Genomic DNA, 17,228 nt, shown 5'->3' with positions numbered 1-17,228 from the left:
GCCACCAAAGTGGATAACCTCACATTTATCCACATTATACTGCATCTGCCATGTGTTTGCCCACTCACCTAACCTGTCCAAGTCACCCTGCAGCCTCTTAGCATCCTCCTCACAGTTCACACTGCCACCCAGCTTAGTGTCATCTGCAAACTTGGAGGTATTACATTCAATTCCTTCATCCAAATCATTAATGTATATTATAAATAGCTGGGGTCCCAGCACTGAACCTTGCGGCACCCAACTAGTCACTGCCTGCCATTCTGAAAAGGACCCGTTTATTCCCACTCTTTGGTTCCTGTCTGCCAACCGGTTCTCTATCCACGTCAATACATTACCCTCAATACCATGTGCCTTAATTTTGTACACTAATCTCTTGTGTGGGACCTTGTCAAAAGCCTTTTGAAAGTCCAAATACACCACATCCACTGGTTCTCCCTTATCCACTCTACTATAAAGATTGAGTTACTGGAATGCACGATTACTGGAGTTTGTGTGCACTGAGGGTGTGAGATCGAAGGAAATTGACGAATGTAAAGTAGAATTATCAGCAAGAGTGAATAGGCTTGGACAATGTGTGGAGGAGATTATTGATATGAAGGACAGCAGAGTGCGAGAAGGACCCCTGATTAATGGAAATGGCAACAAGAAATCTGAAAGACAACAATCATCATAAAAAGAAACTTGTTCAAATAAACTAAACAAAAAAAAGAATTGCATTTATATATGTTCACAACCTGAGGATGTCCCAAAGCCCTTTACTTTTGAAGTGTAGTCACTGTTGTAATGTACGAACAGAATGCTATTGACTGTCCCAGTAGCACAGGAAGGTTTGCTTGTTAAGGCAAGATTGGGTTTGGAGTGGGGAGGGGCGCTGACCAGTGTATTTGTCTGCAAAGCCTCTACTGTCTATGAAATGTCATCCAAGATTGATTGGGCATCATCATCATCATCATCATCATCATAGTCAGTCCCTCGGAATCGAGGAAGACTTGCTTCCAACTCCTAAAGTGAGTTCTTTGGTGGCTGAACAGTCCAATACGAGAGCAACAGACCCTGTTTAGGTGGGACAGACATTCGTCGAGGGAAGGGGTGTGTGGGACTGGTTTGCCGCACGCTCCTTCCGCTGCCTGCTCTCAGCGTTGAGACTCGAAGAGCTCAACGTCCTCCTGTATGCACTTTCTTCACCTAGCATGGTTTTTGGTCAGGGTCATGCCCATGTTGTGACACCCCATTGGTCAATCTTTACATTATGAGCTTTCAACTACCTGAAAAACTGGTCTATCAAGCTGGTGTTATAGGAAAAGGCATCTTAGAATTTTGAAAGTTCTTCATGCCTGCAAAAAACCTGGTTAACACTTGGACTGGTCAGCAGCTCAAGGCAAGAAAGCCAGAGCATGTCTGAATGTTGCAATGTCAATGGAGCACCTCGCTGCAAATAAAACAAATCACAGTTGGCATATTCCAGCTGTCCTGCAATGTAATAGTCTGGCGGAAAGAATGAGAGAAAAGGAGATAATGAGAACACAAAGGTGAAAACGAGCAAGAGAAAAAGAAGGGATGAAATAGAGATAGGGCTGACAACCTTCCAGGAATGTGCAGGAGTCGCCACAAATTAAAGATTAATCTCCGGGACACTGCTGCAACAAAACCCGGGAGAACAATATGGGGTTTTGTTTCATTTTCTTTGAACACTTTTGTAAGTGTATCTAAGGGTTAAGTCATGGCAGGACAGCTCGGTCATGTGATATGCTCCTCCTGTACCATGTGGGAACACGGGGACAACACCAGTGTCCCTGACGACTACATGTGCGGGAAGTGTGTCCACCTCCGGCTACTGACGGTCCGCGTTGCGGAGTTGGAGCTGAAGGTGGATTCACTCTGGAGCATCCACGATGCTGAGAATGACGTGAGTATCACGTGTAGCGAGTTGGTCTTACCGCAGGAGAAGGGTCCACAGCCAGCGAGGGAATGGAAGACCAGCAGGAAGAGTAGTGCAAGGAAGGTAGTGCAGGGGTCCCCTGTGGTCATCCCACTGCAAAACAGATACACTGCTTTGAGTGCTGTTGAGGGGGATGACTCATCAGGAGTGGGCAGCAGCAGCCAAGTTCATGGCACCGTGGCTGGCTCTGTTGCACAGGAGGGCAGGAAAAAGAGTGGGCGAGCGATAATGATAGGGGATTCAATTGTAAGGGGAATAGATAGGCGTTTCTGCGGCCGCAACCGAGACTCCAGGATGGTATGTTGCCTCCCTGGTGCAAGGGTCAAGGATGTCTCGGAGCGGGTGCAGGACATTCTAAAAAGGGAGGGAGAACAGCCAGTTGTCGTGGTGCACGTTGGTACCAATGACATAGGTAAAAAAAGGGATGAGTTCCTACGAAATGAATTTAAGGAGCTAGGAGCTAAATTAAAAAGTAGGACCTCAAAAGTAGTAATCTCGGGATTGCTACCAGTGCCATGTGCTAGTCAGAGTAGGAATCGCAGGATAGCTCAGATGAATACGTGGCTTGAGCAATGGTGCAGCAGGGAGGGATTCAAATTCCTGGGGCATTGGAACCGGTTCTGGGGGAGGTGGGACCAGTACAATCCGGACGGTCTGCACCTGGGCAGAATCGGAACCAATGTCCTCGGGGGAGTGTTTGCTAGTGCTGTTGGGGAGGAGTTAAACTAATATGGCAGGGGGATGGGAACCAATGCAGGGAGATAGAGGGAAACAAAAAGGAGGCAAAAACAAAAGACAGAAAGGAGATGAGGAAAAGTGGAGGGCAGAGAAACCCAAGGCAAAGAACAAAAAGGGCCATTGTACAGCAAAATTCTAAAAGGGCAGAGGGTGTTAAAAAAACAAGCCTAAAGGCTTTGTGTCTTAATGCAAGGAGTATCCGCAATAAGGTGGATGAATTAACTGTGCAAATAGATGTTAACAAATATGATGTGATTGGGATTACGGAGACGTGGCTCCAGGATGAGCAGGGCTGGGAACTCAACATCCAGGGGTATTCAACATTCAGGAATGATAGAATAAAAGGAAAAGGAGGTGGGGTAGCATTGCTGGTTAAGGAGGAGATTAAGGCAATAGTTAGGAAGGACATTAGCTTGGATGATGTGGAATCTATATGGGTAGAGCTGCAGAACACCAAAGGGCAAAAAACGTTAGTGGGAGTTGTGTACAGACCTCCAAACAGTAGTAGTGATGTTGGGGAGGGCATCAAACAGGAAATTAGGGGTGCGTGCAATAAAGGTGCAGCAGTTATAATGGGTGACTTTAATATGCACATAGATTGGGCTAACCAAACTGGAAGCAATACGGTGGAGGAGGATTTTCTGGAGTGCATAAGGGATGGTTTTTTAGACCAATATGTCGAGGAACCAACTAGGGGGGAGGCCATCTTAGACTGGGTGTTATGTAATGAGAGAGGATTAATTAGCAATCTCGTTGTGCGAGGCCCCTTGGGGAAGAGTGACCATAATATGGTGGAATTCTGCATTGGGATGGAGAATGAAACAGTTAATTCAGAGACCATGGTCCAGAACTTAAAGAAGGCTAACTTTGAAGGTATGAGGCGTGAATTGGCTGGGATGGATTGGCGAATGATACTTAAGGGGTTGACTGTGGATGGGCAATGGCAGACATTTAGAGACCGCATGGATGAACTACAACAATTGTACATTCCTGTCTGGCATAGAAATAAAAAAGGGAAGGTGGCTCAACCGTGGCTATCAAGGGAAATCAGGGATAGTATTAAAGCCAAGGAAGTGGCATACAAATTGGCCAGAAATAGCAGCGAACCTGGGGACTGGGAGAAATTTAGAACTCAGCAGAGGAGGACAAAGGGTTTGATTAGGGCAGGGAAAATGGAGTATGAGAAGAAGCTTGCAGGGAACATTAAGACGGATTGCAAAAGTTTCTATAGATATGTAAAGAGAAAAAGGTTAGTAAAGACAAACGTAGGTCCCCTGCAGTCAGAATCAGGGGAAGTCATAACGGGGAACAAAGAAATGGCGGACCAATTGAACAAGTACTTTGGTTCGGTATTCACGAAGGAGGACACGAACAACCTTCCGGTTATAAAAGGGGTCGGGGGGTCTAGTAAGGAGGAGGAACTGAGGGAAATCCTTATTAGCCGGGAAATTGTGTTGGGGAAATTGATGGGATTGAAGGCCGATAAATCCCCAGGGCCTGATGGACTGCATCCCAGAGTACTTAAGGAGGTGGCCTTGGAAATAGTGGATGCGTTGACAGTCATTTTCCAACATTCCATTGACTCTGGATCAGTTCCTATGGAGTGGAGGGTAGCCAATGTAACCCCACTTTTTAAAAAAGGAGGGAGAGAGAAAACAGGGAATTATAGACCGGTCAGCCTGACATCGGTAGTGGGTAAAATGATGGAATCAATTATTAAGGATGTCATAGCAGTGCATTTGGAAAGAGGTGACATGATAGGTCCAAGTCAGCATGGATTTGTGAAAGGGAAATCATGCTTGACAAATCTTCTGGAATTTTTTGAGGATGTTTCCAGTAGAGTGGATAAGGGAGAACCAGTTGATGTGGTATATTTGGACTTTCAGAAGGCGTTCGACAAGGTCCCACACAAGAGATTGATGTGCAAAGTTAGAGCACATGGGATTGGGGGTAGTGTACTGACATGGATTGAGAACTGGTTGTCAGACAGGAAGCAAAGAGTAGGAGTAAATGGGTACTTTTCAGAATGGCAGGCAGTGACTAGTGGGGTACCGCAAGGTTCTGTGCTGGGGCCCCAGCTGTTTACACTGTATATTAATGATTTAGATGAGGGGATTAAATGTAGTATCTCCAAATTTGCGGATGACACTAAGTTGGGTGGCAGTGTGAGCTGCGAGGAGGATGCTGTGAGGCTGCAGAGCGACTTGGATAGGTTAGGTGAGTGGGCAAATGCATGGCAGATGAAGTATAATGTGGATAAATGTGAGGTTATCCACTTTGGTGGTAAAAACAGAGAGACAGACTATTATCTGAATGGTGACAGATTAGGAAAAGGGGAGGTGCAAAGAGACCTGGGTGTCATGGTACATCAGTCATTGAAGTTTGGCATGCAGGTGCAGCAGGCGGTTAAGAAAGCAAATGGCATGTTGGCCTTCATAGCAAGGGGATTTGAGTACAGGGGCAGGGAGGTGTTGCTACAGTTGTACATGGCATTGGTGAGGCCACACCTGGAGTATTTGTGTACAGTTTTGGTCTCCTAACCTGAGGAAGGACATTCTTGCTATTGAGGGAGTGCAGCGAAGGTTCACCAGACTGATTCCCGGGATGGCGGGACTGACCTATCAAGAAAGACTGGATCAACTGGGCTTGTATTCACTGGAGTTCAGAAGAATGAGAGGGGACCTCATAGAAACATTTAAAATTCTGACGGGGTTAGATAGGTTAGATGCAGGAAGAATGTTCCCAATGTTGGGGAAGTCCAGAACCAGAGGTCACAGTCTAAGGATAAGGGGTAAGCCATTTAGGACCGAGATGCGGAGGAACTTCTTCACCCAGAGAGTGGTGAACCTGTGGAATTCTCTACCACAGAAAGTTGTTGAGGCCAATTCACTAAATATATTCAAAAAGGAGTTAGATGAGGTCCTTACTGCTAGGGGGATCAAGGGGTATGGCGAGAAAGCAGGAATGGGGTACTGAAGTTGAATGTTCAGCCATGAGCTCATTGAATGGCGGTGCAGGCTGGAAGGGCCGAATGGCCTACTCCTGCACCTATTTTCTATGTTTCTATGTTTCTAGCAATATGGGGTTTTGTTTCATTTTCTTTGAACACTTTTGTTTTAAAGAAAGACTTACACCGGACGTTTCAAAGTGCTTTACAGCCAATGAAGTACTTCTGGAGTGATGTCACTGTTGTAATGTAGGAAACGTAGCAGCCAACTTGCACACAGCAAGCTCCCACAAACAGCAATGTGATAATGACCAGATAACTGTTTTTGTTATGTTGATTGGCTAGGACACCGGGGATAACTCCCCTGCTCTTCTTCAAAATAGTACCATGGGATCTTTTACGCCCACCTAAGAGAGCAGACGAGATGTCGGTTTAACGTCTCATTCGAAATATGGCACCTCCGACAGTGCAGCACTCCCTCTGCACTGCATTGGAGTGTCAGCCTAGATTTATGTGCTCAAGTCCCTGGAGCCCACAACTTCTGTCTCAGAGTCGAGTGTGCTGCCCATTGAGCCACAGCTGACACTGTTTATTAGTTAGAAGAATATTGGAGATGGGAAAAAGTTAGTTTGACTGGGCGGGATGGTTAGAGGCACGAGGTCCTGTGACAAAGCCTCTTGGAATACGTCGAACGCACGTTGCTGACCTTAAATAGAGAACGCAAGTGTAATCGGAAATGAGAGGACAAGAACATGAAGGAAGGAATGAAATAGAAGGAAAGGGTCAATGAAGCACTGCCCTGGGAACCTGGATTAGGTAGGGATAAAAAATGACTGTGATGGAGAGAGATTGGAGAACTGAAGTGAAAAGACGATATTGAAGATGCAGTTTGATCAGACACCAGCATGACTCATTCTCTGATGCTTTGGCTAGATATAGCATGACGTCGCTAGGCAGCTTTCCTTTCCTCTCCCAATGTCGACAGTAAGGATGATTGAATAGAGCTAGGAAAAGGCAACCTGGCTAATATTTTCCACCAATTTCAACAGAACAACTAATGTAGGTTGTGCAGGAAGGGAAAAGAATGCACTCAGAGTTAATTTGCTGGAAACATTCCTTCACATTTTCAGGATGACACAAGTTAACTTGGAATTTTGTTCAGGAGATTGTGCAAAAAACTATCCTCATGGACTGAGCAAGGTTTGAGTTAAGTGCTTATTTTATAGTGTTGTTTGAAGGCGGCTATTGCTGTCTCCGAACTCCCTTCATATTCACTGTGGTAATATAAAGCAACGGCCAGGAAAGTGGAAATGCTGGAAACACACAGCCGATCTTGTCAGTGTCTGTAAAGAGCAGTTAATGCAGGTTAATGTAACAGATCTGACTGTTTGTCATAATCTGTACTATTATATTGTAACATGATTCAATAGCCAAACAGTTCTGAGTGCTTGAGGGTAACAGTGACAAGCTCTTCGGAAAGATTTAAAAAACGCCATTATCTTCTGAAAAGGTACTTCCTCCTCGAGCCAAGGCGACGGGTTTTCTCATGACCTCCCACCTCCAACTGCCCCGCTCGGTCAAACAGCGTTTTACCCCATCTCATATTTTTATAACTAATAAAAGAAAATAAATATTTCTTTAACACCTATGATTTTTCTCCAGGATTACTAATAGCAGTGTTCAGGAGATTAATCTTTAATTCCTGGAGACTCCAGGATGGTTGACACTGTCAACTTGACAACCCTTCCCAAATCCCAGGCCCAGCCCCAGCTTGACCCTCAGGCCCAGGCCCAGCCCCAGCCCCAGCCCCAGGCCCAGGCCCAGCCTGACCCTCAGCCCCAGCCCCAGGCCCAAGCCCAAGCCGAGCCTCAATCCCAGGCTCAGCCCCAGGCTTAACCTCAACTTTAGCCCCAGGCCCAGCCTGACCCTCAGCTCCATCCCCAAGCCCTGCCTCAACCCCAGGCTCAGCCCCAGGCTTAACCTCAACTTTAGCCCCAGGACCAGCCTTCCCTCAGCTCCAGTTCCAAGCACAGCCCCAGGCCTAACCACAGTCTCAGCCCCATGAAAATTATTTTTGTCATCAAGTTTGGCTTCACACAAAGAGTGACCAATGTATTGAGTGGGTTTCTGGATGGAACACAGAGAAAAACCTTGGAATCATTTAAGAAATGGTTGGAAGCTGTGGCTAGGCACACCATAGATTTGTTTTGGATGAATGAACTCAGAAGGTCCCAGGCCCAATCCATGCTAAGTTGACTTATCTTAGTTTAGAAGGCTGAGGGGTGATCTAATTGAGGCATTTAAAATGATAAAAGGATTTTGTAAAGTAGATACAGAGAAGCTATTTCCTCTGGTGGAGGAATCCAGAACAATCATAGATCGTAGACGTTTACGGCACAGAAGGAGGTCATTCAGCCCATCGTGCCTGCACACAATCTTAAAATTCGAGCGAGGCCATTGAGAAGGGAAAGTGGGAAGCTCATTTTCACACAAATGGCAGGGAGAATGTGGAACTCTTGCCGCCAAAAGACTGTGGATTTTCAGCACTGAGATCAATAGATTTTTATTAGGTAAAGGTATCAAGGGATATGGGACAAAGGCGGGTAAATGGATTTGAGATACAGATCGGCCGTGATCTAATTAAATGGCAGAACAGACTCGACGGGCTGAATTGTCAATTCCTGTTCCTCTGTCCCTCAGCCATGGCAGTGATGGGACCATATAGATTACCTGGTCATGTGCTGTGCACAAATTGGCTCCTGCGTTTCTGCATTACAACAGTGACTACATTTCAAAAAGTACTTAATTGACTGTAAAGTGCTTTGGGGCGCTCTGAGGTTGTGGAAGGCAAGATAAATGCAAGCCTGTCTTTGAATTGGCCAGCGTGCCCCTGAACTAAGGAAGGGGAAAGAAACAGAGGCCCATTCCTGATCATTATCCAGTGGCCTGTGATGGAAAGTGAGTGGGCATCAAGTGAGGAGATGATTGTGATGCCTTACATGATTGAATAGCATGGACCAGGTGCTGCCTTAGCTCAGGCATGAAGACAAATGGTTACCTGGAGGGTTAACAGGAGGACAGCTGGAGTGCATGGGGTCATACCCCAGTGTCATTCAATGCCTTCAGGAGCAGAGCTGTCGAGGCTAACACATGAGGATGGGTCACGTTGGTGGGTTGGGGGGGAGGCGGTGGGGTGGGGTGGGGAGGGGGACGGTGCATCTGAGCACCCTGCTGCCACCTGTGGGAGTGTATAGCAGCAAAATTCAGTGCCTTCAAGAAGAACTGAGGAGGAAGATAAGAGGAAAACACTGGTTCTGATCATCATGGAATCCTCAAACATGGATAGAAAGAGAAAAAGGAAGACTTGCATTCCTTTAGCACCTTTCACAGTCTCAGGACATCCCAAAGCGCTGCACAGCCAATGAAGTACTTTTGGAGTGTAGTTACTGTTGTAATGTAGGAAAACAGAGCAGCCAATTTGCACACAAAGCTCCCACAAATAGTAATGTAATAATGGCCAGATAATTTTTTTTAGTGATGTTGACTGAGGGGTAAATATTGGCCAGCACAGCGGGGATAACTCCCCTGCTCTTCTTCGAATAGTGCCGTGGGATCTTTTGCATCCACCTGAGAGGGCAGATGAGGCCTCGGTTTAACGTCTCATCTGAAAGTCAGCACCTCTGACAGTGCGGCACTTGAGTGGGCCTTAAACCCACAACCTTCTGACTCAGAAGCGAGAGAGTGTTACCCACTGAGCCACTGTGACACCCCACCCCACCCCAAAGATGATGAAAGTCAGATGGTGCATGTTTGTTTTCATTTTTAACACTTGCTGACTGTCCCACATTTGGACCCATAGGTGCCGATCTACTTAAACTCTCACGCGATGACATCATTCAAATCTGTGGTCCAGCAGATGGAATCAGACTCTTTAACGCACTCCGACTGAGGTAAAGCTGTCACCGTCGGCCAGAATGTCTGAACAGATTAATGACTCCGCAACTCAGCTTTGACAGGTCGAATCACAACCGAAGGCACAAGTCTTTACGATTAGGAAAGGGTTGGATCGGGTACACGTCGAGAAGTTTCCACTTAGGGGAGACCAAATCAAGGGGCCGTAAATATACGACATTTACTAAGAATTCCAATAGGGAATTCAGGAGAAACTTCTTGAACCAGAGAGTGGTTACAACGTGGAATGTGCTACCACGAGTAGTAGTTGAGGTGAATCATAGAACGGTTACAGCACGGAAGAAGGCCATTCGGCCCGTCGAGCCCGTGCCGACTCTCTGCAAGAGCGCTTCAGCCAGTCCCACTCCCCCGCCCTTTCTCCATAGCCCTGCAATTGTTTTTCCGTCAGGTACTTATCCGATTCCCTTTCGAAAGCTGTGATTGAATCTGCCTCCACCCTTTCAGGCAGCACATTCCAGATCATAACCACTCGCTGCATAAAAAAGTTTTTCCTCATGTCGCCTTTGGTTTTTCTGCCAATCACCTTAAATCTGTGTCCTCTGGTTCTCGATCCTTCCGCCAATGGGAACAGTTTCTCTCTATCTACTCTGTCCAGATCCCTCATGGTTTTCAACACTTCTATCAAATCTCTTCTCAACCTTCTCTGCTCTAAGGAGAACAACCTCAGTTTCTCCAGTCTATCCAGGTAACCGAAGTTCCTCATCCCTGGAACCATTCTCGTAAATTCTTTTAGCACCCTCTCTATGGCCTTCACATCCTTCCTAAAGTGCTGTGCCCAGAATTGGACCAGTTGAGGCCAAACCAGTGTTTTATACAGGTTCATCATAACTACCTTGTATTTATACTCTTTGTCTCTATTTATGAGGATCCCGTAAGCTTTTTTAACTACTTTCTTGACCTGCCCTGCCACCTTCAACAATTTGTGCACATATACCCCCAGGTCTCTCTTTTCATGCACTTCCTTTAGAATTGTAGCCTTTAGTTTATAGCATAAATGCATTTAAGGGGAAGCTAGTTAAACACATGAGGGCGAAAGGATTGGAAGGTTATGCTGATAGGGTTAGATGGAGGAATAGGAGGAGGCTCGTGTGGCTCCTGCATGGACTAGATGCTGCACATTCTACATAGATTAAAGGATTGAGAAAAGCTGAAAACAGGTATTATGTCCTGTGATAGGTGGCATCTAATCCCTCATCCATTGCATTTCCTAATCTTTGTGGCCTGGAGATGACAACTAGTGATATTCATCGATGGACCCAGATCCTATTTTAACAGTGACATTAACCAGTTTAACATCTGTGTTAAAAATGTTTGACAGAAAAATGTTACAAATGGGTTCAGCATTCGCTACTAATATCACTGGCTGTCATTTCTAGGATTTAGGAATGTTGTCATTTGATTTTCAGTAAAAGTTTATTGGTGGTTATGTGACAATTTTATACTTACAGAACAAACTTTCAGTCATGGAAGAACCCAGGGCGTGGTTCCCTGGATATTCTTCAAGTATAAAAAAGAATAAACCGCCTCGCCAAGCTGTAACAATAGTTTACAAATAATTAACTATTTTACTCCCAGTTAGAATACTTCAATAATTTTTGAATGAATAACAACTTACATTACTGTATGTCCTGTATAGGGTGCGTGATAAATCCAATCCTATGCTTGGCTAAAGGTTGCCCCCTACAGGCAATGCAAGTTCATGACAGCAGTTGATTTAGACCAACTCTTGGTTGTTGACTATCTGATATTAAATAGTGATTTAAAAAAATTGTTCAGATTGAAATACATGAAACAGGTTTTAGTTTCTGGCGTGAAAGTGATTTTGAACCATTACACGAAAGATGAACCTGCATATTCAATATTGCACCTTTTCTGTCTTTAAAATCATTTAAAACACAAAACTTGCCGAATCTCCCGCCAGCAACATTCTAGGGTTCACCATTGACCGGAAACTTAACTGGACCAGCCACATAAATACTGCAGCTATAAGAGCAGGTCAGAGGCTGGGTATTCTGAAGCGAGTGTCTCACCTCCTGACTTCCCAAAGCCTCTCCACCATCTACAAGGCACAAGTCAGGAGTGTGATGGAATACTCTCCACTTGCCTGGATGAGTGCAGCTCCAACAATACTCAAGAAGCTCGACACCATCCAGGACAAAGCAGTCCGCTTGATTGGCACCCCATCCACCACCTTAAACATTCATCCCCTCCACCCCCAGCGCACCGTGGCTGCAGTGTGTACCATCTACAACTGCAGCAACTCGCCAAGGCCTTTTCGGCAGCACCTCCCAAACCCGCGATCTCTACCGCCTAGAAGAACAAGGGCAGCAGGAGCATGGGAACGCCATCACCTGCAAGTTCCCCTCCAAGTTACACACCATCCTGACTTGGAAATATATCGTCATTCATTGATCATTGCTGGGTCAAAATCCTGGAACACCCTCCCGACTAGCACTGTGGGAGTACCTTCACCACATGGACTGCAGCGGTACAAGAAGGCAGCTCACCATCACCTTCGCAAGGGCAATTAGGGATGGGCAATAAATCCTGGGCTTGCCTACATCCCATGAATGAATTTTTTTTTAAATTTGACAAAACCAAATTTATACAGGAACTGCAATGTAATGTTTTTTTCAAAGGTAAACAAACACATCTTTCTTGTTCCCTTTCCCTTCCTTTTAAATTTTATTCCAGTTATATGCATTTTAAAGCACTCATCAACAAAATGGTGATCACTGCAGACAACTTGAAGATAAAGTGAGCTTGGTCAGTTGACGCTGTGAATCATGGGAATGCTTCCTTCATGACAATGGCTGTAACAAAAACAACTTGCATTTATATAGCACCTTTAACATAGTAAAACCTCGCAAGGCGCTTCACAGCAATGTAATTGGACAAAATTTGACACCGAGCCACACAAGAAGATATTAGGCCAGGTAGGTTTTGAGGAACATCTTAAAGGATTTGAGAGAGAAGCGGAGAGGTAAAAGAAAGAACTTGCATTGATAAAGCTTTTTATGACCTCAGCACGTTGCAAAGCGCTTTATAGCCAATGAGGTACTTTTGAAGTGTGGTCCCTGTTCTAATGTTGGAAAACGTGGCAGCCAACTTGCGCACAGCAATGTCCCAGAAACAGCAATGTGATGATAACCGTTAATCTGATTTAGTGATGTTGGTTGAGGGTTGAAAATTGGCCAGGACACCAGGAGAATTCCCCTTTTCTTCGAAATAGTGTCGGGGGATCTTTTACGTCCACCTGAGAGAGCAGACGGGGCCTTGGTTTAACATCTCATCCAAAAGACGGCACCTCCGACAGTGCAGCACTCCCTCAGCACTGCACTAGAGTGTCAGCCGAGACTTTGAACTTAAGTCTCTGGAGTGGGGCTTGATCCCACAACTTTCTGCTTCAGAGGCGAGAGTAGAAAGATTGGTGGCGGATTTTTCTTAAGCGGCAGATGGCGAAGTCAGTGTGACGATCAGAAAACAATCCCGTGATCCAGCCATCTTTGTCCACAGGTCCATTCGACCGCGTCTCACCGTGTACATGTGTCGGGAGCCAGAGCAAGGAAAAGAGCAGGAAGATTGCCAAGACTCCCCCAACGTTGCCGTGTGTGGTATGTAGCCACATCAGTAACAAAACACCATGGTTAGGATCACTGATTTACGATGACTGAATATGTCAATGAGCGCTGATGGGCTATCTGGCTATGAGGGGGCGGGGGGGGGGGGGGGTGGGGTGGGTTTCACAACCCGATTGATCCTGTCTTCATCCACCTTCCACAAGGGGTGCCAACCCTCCAGGAATTAAATATTCATCTCCAGAACCCTGTGTGAGCAAACCAGGAGAATTATCATCAGGACATTAAGAAACATTGCCTGTTTTTCCATTTTCTTTGAACACTTGTTCGAAAGGCTGTTTGATAGTCAAGGATCATCCTATTGGGTAACGGAGCGTCTTCTCACTTTATAATTGGTGCGGGAAGGTGATGTGCCACGTGGACAGGCGTGTTGGGTGACTAATGGCGGCAGCGTAGGAGTTGGAGGCAGGAGGTCACGTGAGAAAACGTAAGAAAACCTCCAGGAATACGTCCTGGCCTGTATTGGCAACCTAGCTTCCATACGCTGCAATTCTAGCAGGCCTGCAGGACAGCAAGTAGGACTAAGAATCCTGGCCTAACTGTGGGGCCCTTATTGCCACCCTGGCTTGAATTAACTAACGCAGCACAGACCCGGGATTGACCGTAGGATCTTTGTGGCTGAATTATTGACTGAATCCTCGGGAGAACTAAGAAAGACACTTTGAAGTCAGTCTTCCTCTGGCTGTTACAAACTGGCACTAACTCCCTCTAGTGACACGAATCCAGTTTTTTTTATCTCACACTATTATTTCTCAAAAAGGAATTGAAAAAGCACCCCCATGTTTCTTTAAATACTTTTTCCTAAACATTATGTAATGTGTTCCTTGCAGTCACAAAGAACTTTGCCTTTTCGCATCATGGGCAACACAACATTACGCAACAGTAGTTTACAGGGACCTCGGAGCTCCAGGGGTGGGGCAGGGGGAGAGCGGTCTGCGAATCTCTGAGGGTCCGTGAGATAATCCCTGAGGGTCTGTGAGGTTATACCTGAGAGTCGGTAAAATCACCAGATATCATTATGTCTGTTGCTGTAGAATAATAAAAAGTTTTCTGAATAATAGCCCTGCTGTCCTTTGAATAGCTGAAACTGTTTGAGGACATCGGTGCCAAAGGAATGTGCAACAAGAATTAAAGCTAATGGAATGTCCTATTGGCCTTGGAACGGGTGCAGTGCAGATTCACCAGAATGATACCGGGCTAAAAGGGTTAAATTATGAGGACAGGTTGCATAGACTAGACTTGTATTCCCTTGAGTATCAGAGATTAAGCAGTGAGCAAATTGAGGTGTTTAAGATAATTAAAGGATTTGATAGGGTAGAGAGAAACTATTTCCTCCGGTGTGATGGGGGAGGCCAGAACAAGGGGGCATAACCTTAAAATTAAAGCTGATGTCAGGAAGTATCTTTTCTCACAAAGGGTAGTGAAAATCTGGAACTCTCTCCCCAAAAAGCAGTTGAGTCTGGGGGGTCAGTTGAAAATTTCAAATATGAGATTGATAGATTGGTAGGTAACAGTATTAAGGGAAATGGAACCAAGACGGGTAAATGGAGTTGAGATACAGAGCAGTTATGGCAGAACAAGCTCGAGGGGCTGAATGGAACACTCCTGTTCCTGTGTTGGGTGTGCTACACTTACACATAGAAAAGTTTGAAAAGCACTGGGTCACATGGTTTGAGAACAGTGCCTCACTCCGGTTAGTCTGTGTCTCAAAACCTTCAATGTCAGAGCCAATAGAGAGGAGGAGATTTCTCAACAATAAACAGGAGGCACTCATTTCTCTTCAATCACATTTTAGTGTTTAATAAATTTACATGCATCCTTTTCAAAGCTGCACATTCCAGTAATTTAGTGAGCAAGTTAATATTGAAGAAAAACAAGAATTCTGTTTTCGGTTGAGGAATTTGAGCCTCCTGAAAGTGTCCTCCTGCAACAGTACAATGTCACCTCAAGTCAACAGTTACGTTTGGTCGACTGCTAGTTCGACGGCTTTCACACTGGGGCCTATTGAACAAAAATCACCCAAAGATTCGGAGGGGGGCTGGACAGGGTAGATGTAGAGAGGATGTTTCCCCTCGTGGGAGAATCTAGAACTAGGGGGCATAAGGTGTCGCCCATTAAAAACGGAAATGAGGAGGAATTTCTTCTCTCAGAAGGTCTTGAATATTTGGAATTCTCTACCCCAGAGAGCTGTGGAGGCTGAGTCATTGAATATATTTAAGGTGAAGAGAGACAGTTTTTTTGAACGATAAGGGAGTCAAAGGTTATGGGGAGCGGGCGGGGAAGTGGAGCTGAGCCCAAGATCAGATCAGCCATGATCTTATTGAATGGTGGAGCAGGCTCGAGGGGCCAAATGGACTACTTCTGCTCCAATTTCTTATGTTCTTATTCTCTCCTTCTGGTAGTTTACAAGGAAATCTACTTGGAGGATTTAACCACAGCGGAACTAACAAACAAGTTGGCAGCACTGTTCAGCATCTCACCAGATCAGATCCTGCAGATCTACAGACAGGGAGTGGCAGGCATCCACATCCTCGTCGGGGACCAGGTGAGTTACTGAATACTGGCTCACATCGGGGTCAGGGTGTCTGCACAACTGAAGGCTCTGGATACACATAATCAGACCTTTTACGGGGAATTCAATACCCAGAGGGCTGTGGAGGCTCAGTCTTGGTGAGATCAATATTTTGGATATTAAAGGAATCAAGGGGTGTGGGGATAGTGCAGGAAAGCAGAGTTGAGATAGAAGCTCAGCCATGATCTCATTGAATGGCGGAGCAGGCTCGAGGGGCTGAATGGCCTACTCCTGCTCCTATTTCTTATGTTCTTATCACATTCATCTGAAACTCAGTTTAAACAGAGTGTAGAAGGCAGGTGATTTTCTAATCATTTTACTTCTGTTTTGCAGATGATTCAGAACCTTCCAGATGAATCCAGTTTTATAATTAACTCACTGAAAGGTAAATGATCTAACGTGTACACATGGCTAATGGGACTAGATCATACTTGCAGAGGTATAGAGGCAGGGTCACATACTAGAATAGCCACACTGGGAGCTTGAATGGAAGATAGTTGTTCTTCAGTTTTAACCTTTAGCCAGGTGATTGAAATAAATTCAAAGTGGATTTGCTTTTGTTTTGCAAGACGGAAGTTGTCTCTGGCGTGTGCTAAGTCAGCCTATTTGAAGCACTATCATTCGTCTCTGCAGCCCTGGGGCATGGGAAAGAAATGAGGTGGGAATTGGAGCAATGGGCCTTGCAGTGGCCAAAAAAGATGACCTCCTGCACTTCGGACAGCTAGGGTTACCAACTCTGGTTGGACATATTCCTGGAGGTTTCATCACGTGACATCCTGTGTTCCACCATTGGTCTACCAACCAACATGTGCACTCCCTTCTCACACCAATCAAGAAGCAAGCAGACTCTTCATTACTCGATTGGCGCATTCTCAACTTTAGTCAAACAGCTCTCTTTCCCATTTTTAAAATAACTAATGAGCAAAAGTGTTCAAAGAAAATTTTACAAAGCACACAAATGTTTCAATGTCCCAATCATTTTTCTCCAGGATTGTTTGCAGCTGTGGCGTGGAGTTCAAGCTTCAATTCCTGGAGACACCAGGACAACCCTGGAGGGTTGGCAACCCTACAGACAGCTGTGTTTCTATTGCTGTTGTGGGCAGCATTAGAACTACATCAAGTTACGTTGGGTCTAACGCACAGAAACATTCGTAGAGTCATAGAAATTTACAGCATGGAAGGAGCCCATTTCCTGCCCATCCATCCAACTGGCCTATTCTGCCATTTATGCTCTACACGAGCCTCCTTTCACCCTTCTTCATCGAAGCTTCAGCATAACACTCTGTTCCTTTCACCCTTATGTATTTATCTAGCTGGTCCTTAAATGCACTACTCTGAAGAAGAAAAGTTTATGTATTGGAAACAATTGGTTCTGAAATACAAGAGAAGTTTTCAGGTAACACATGAAGAGTTGGAAGAATT

At 45.4% G+C, this 17,228-nt stretch overlaps 1 protein-coding gene across 1 annotated transcript in view; it reads left to right on the top strand.

The window, feature by feature from the left end:
* LOC139233658 (transcription factor CP2-like protein 1) overlaps positions 1 to 16,199 on the top strand; it is a 45,308-nt gene extending 29,109 nt beyond the window's left edge. The window contains exons 11-14 of the mRNA XM_070864065.1: positions 9,484 to 9,574; positions 13,113 to 13,210; positions 15,637 to 15,779; positions 16,140 to 16,199. Coding sequence (XP_070720166.1) covers positions 9,484 to 9,574; positions 13,113 to 13,210; positions 15,637 to 15,779; positions 16,140 to 16,199 — 392 coding nt within the window. The remainder of the gene's footprint in view (positions 1 to 9,483; positions 9,575 to 13,112; positions 13,211 to 15,636; positions 15,780 to 16,139) is intronic.
* The last annotated feature ends 1,029 nt before the right edge of the window (positions 16,200 to 17,228 follow it).

This window comes from Pristiophorus japonicus, chromosome 21 (assembly GCF_044704955.1).
Source record: "Pristiophorus japonicus isolate sPriJap1 chromosome 21, sPriJap1.hap1, whole genome shotgun sequence".
NCBI classification, from domain to species: domain Eukaryota; kingdom Metazoa; phylum Chordata; class Chondrichthyes; family Pristiophoridae; genus Pristiophorus; species Pristiophorus japonicus.
This window is presented reverse-complemented; position numbering and strand designations above follow the sequence as displayed.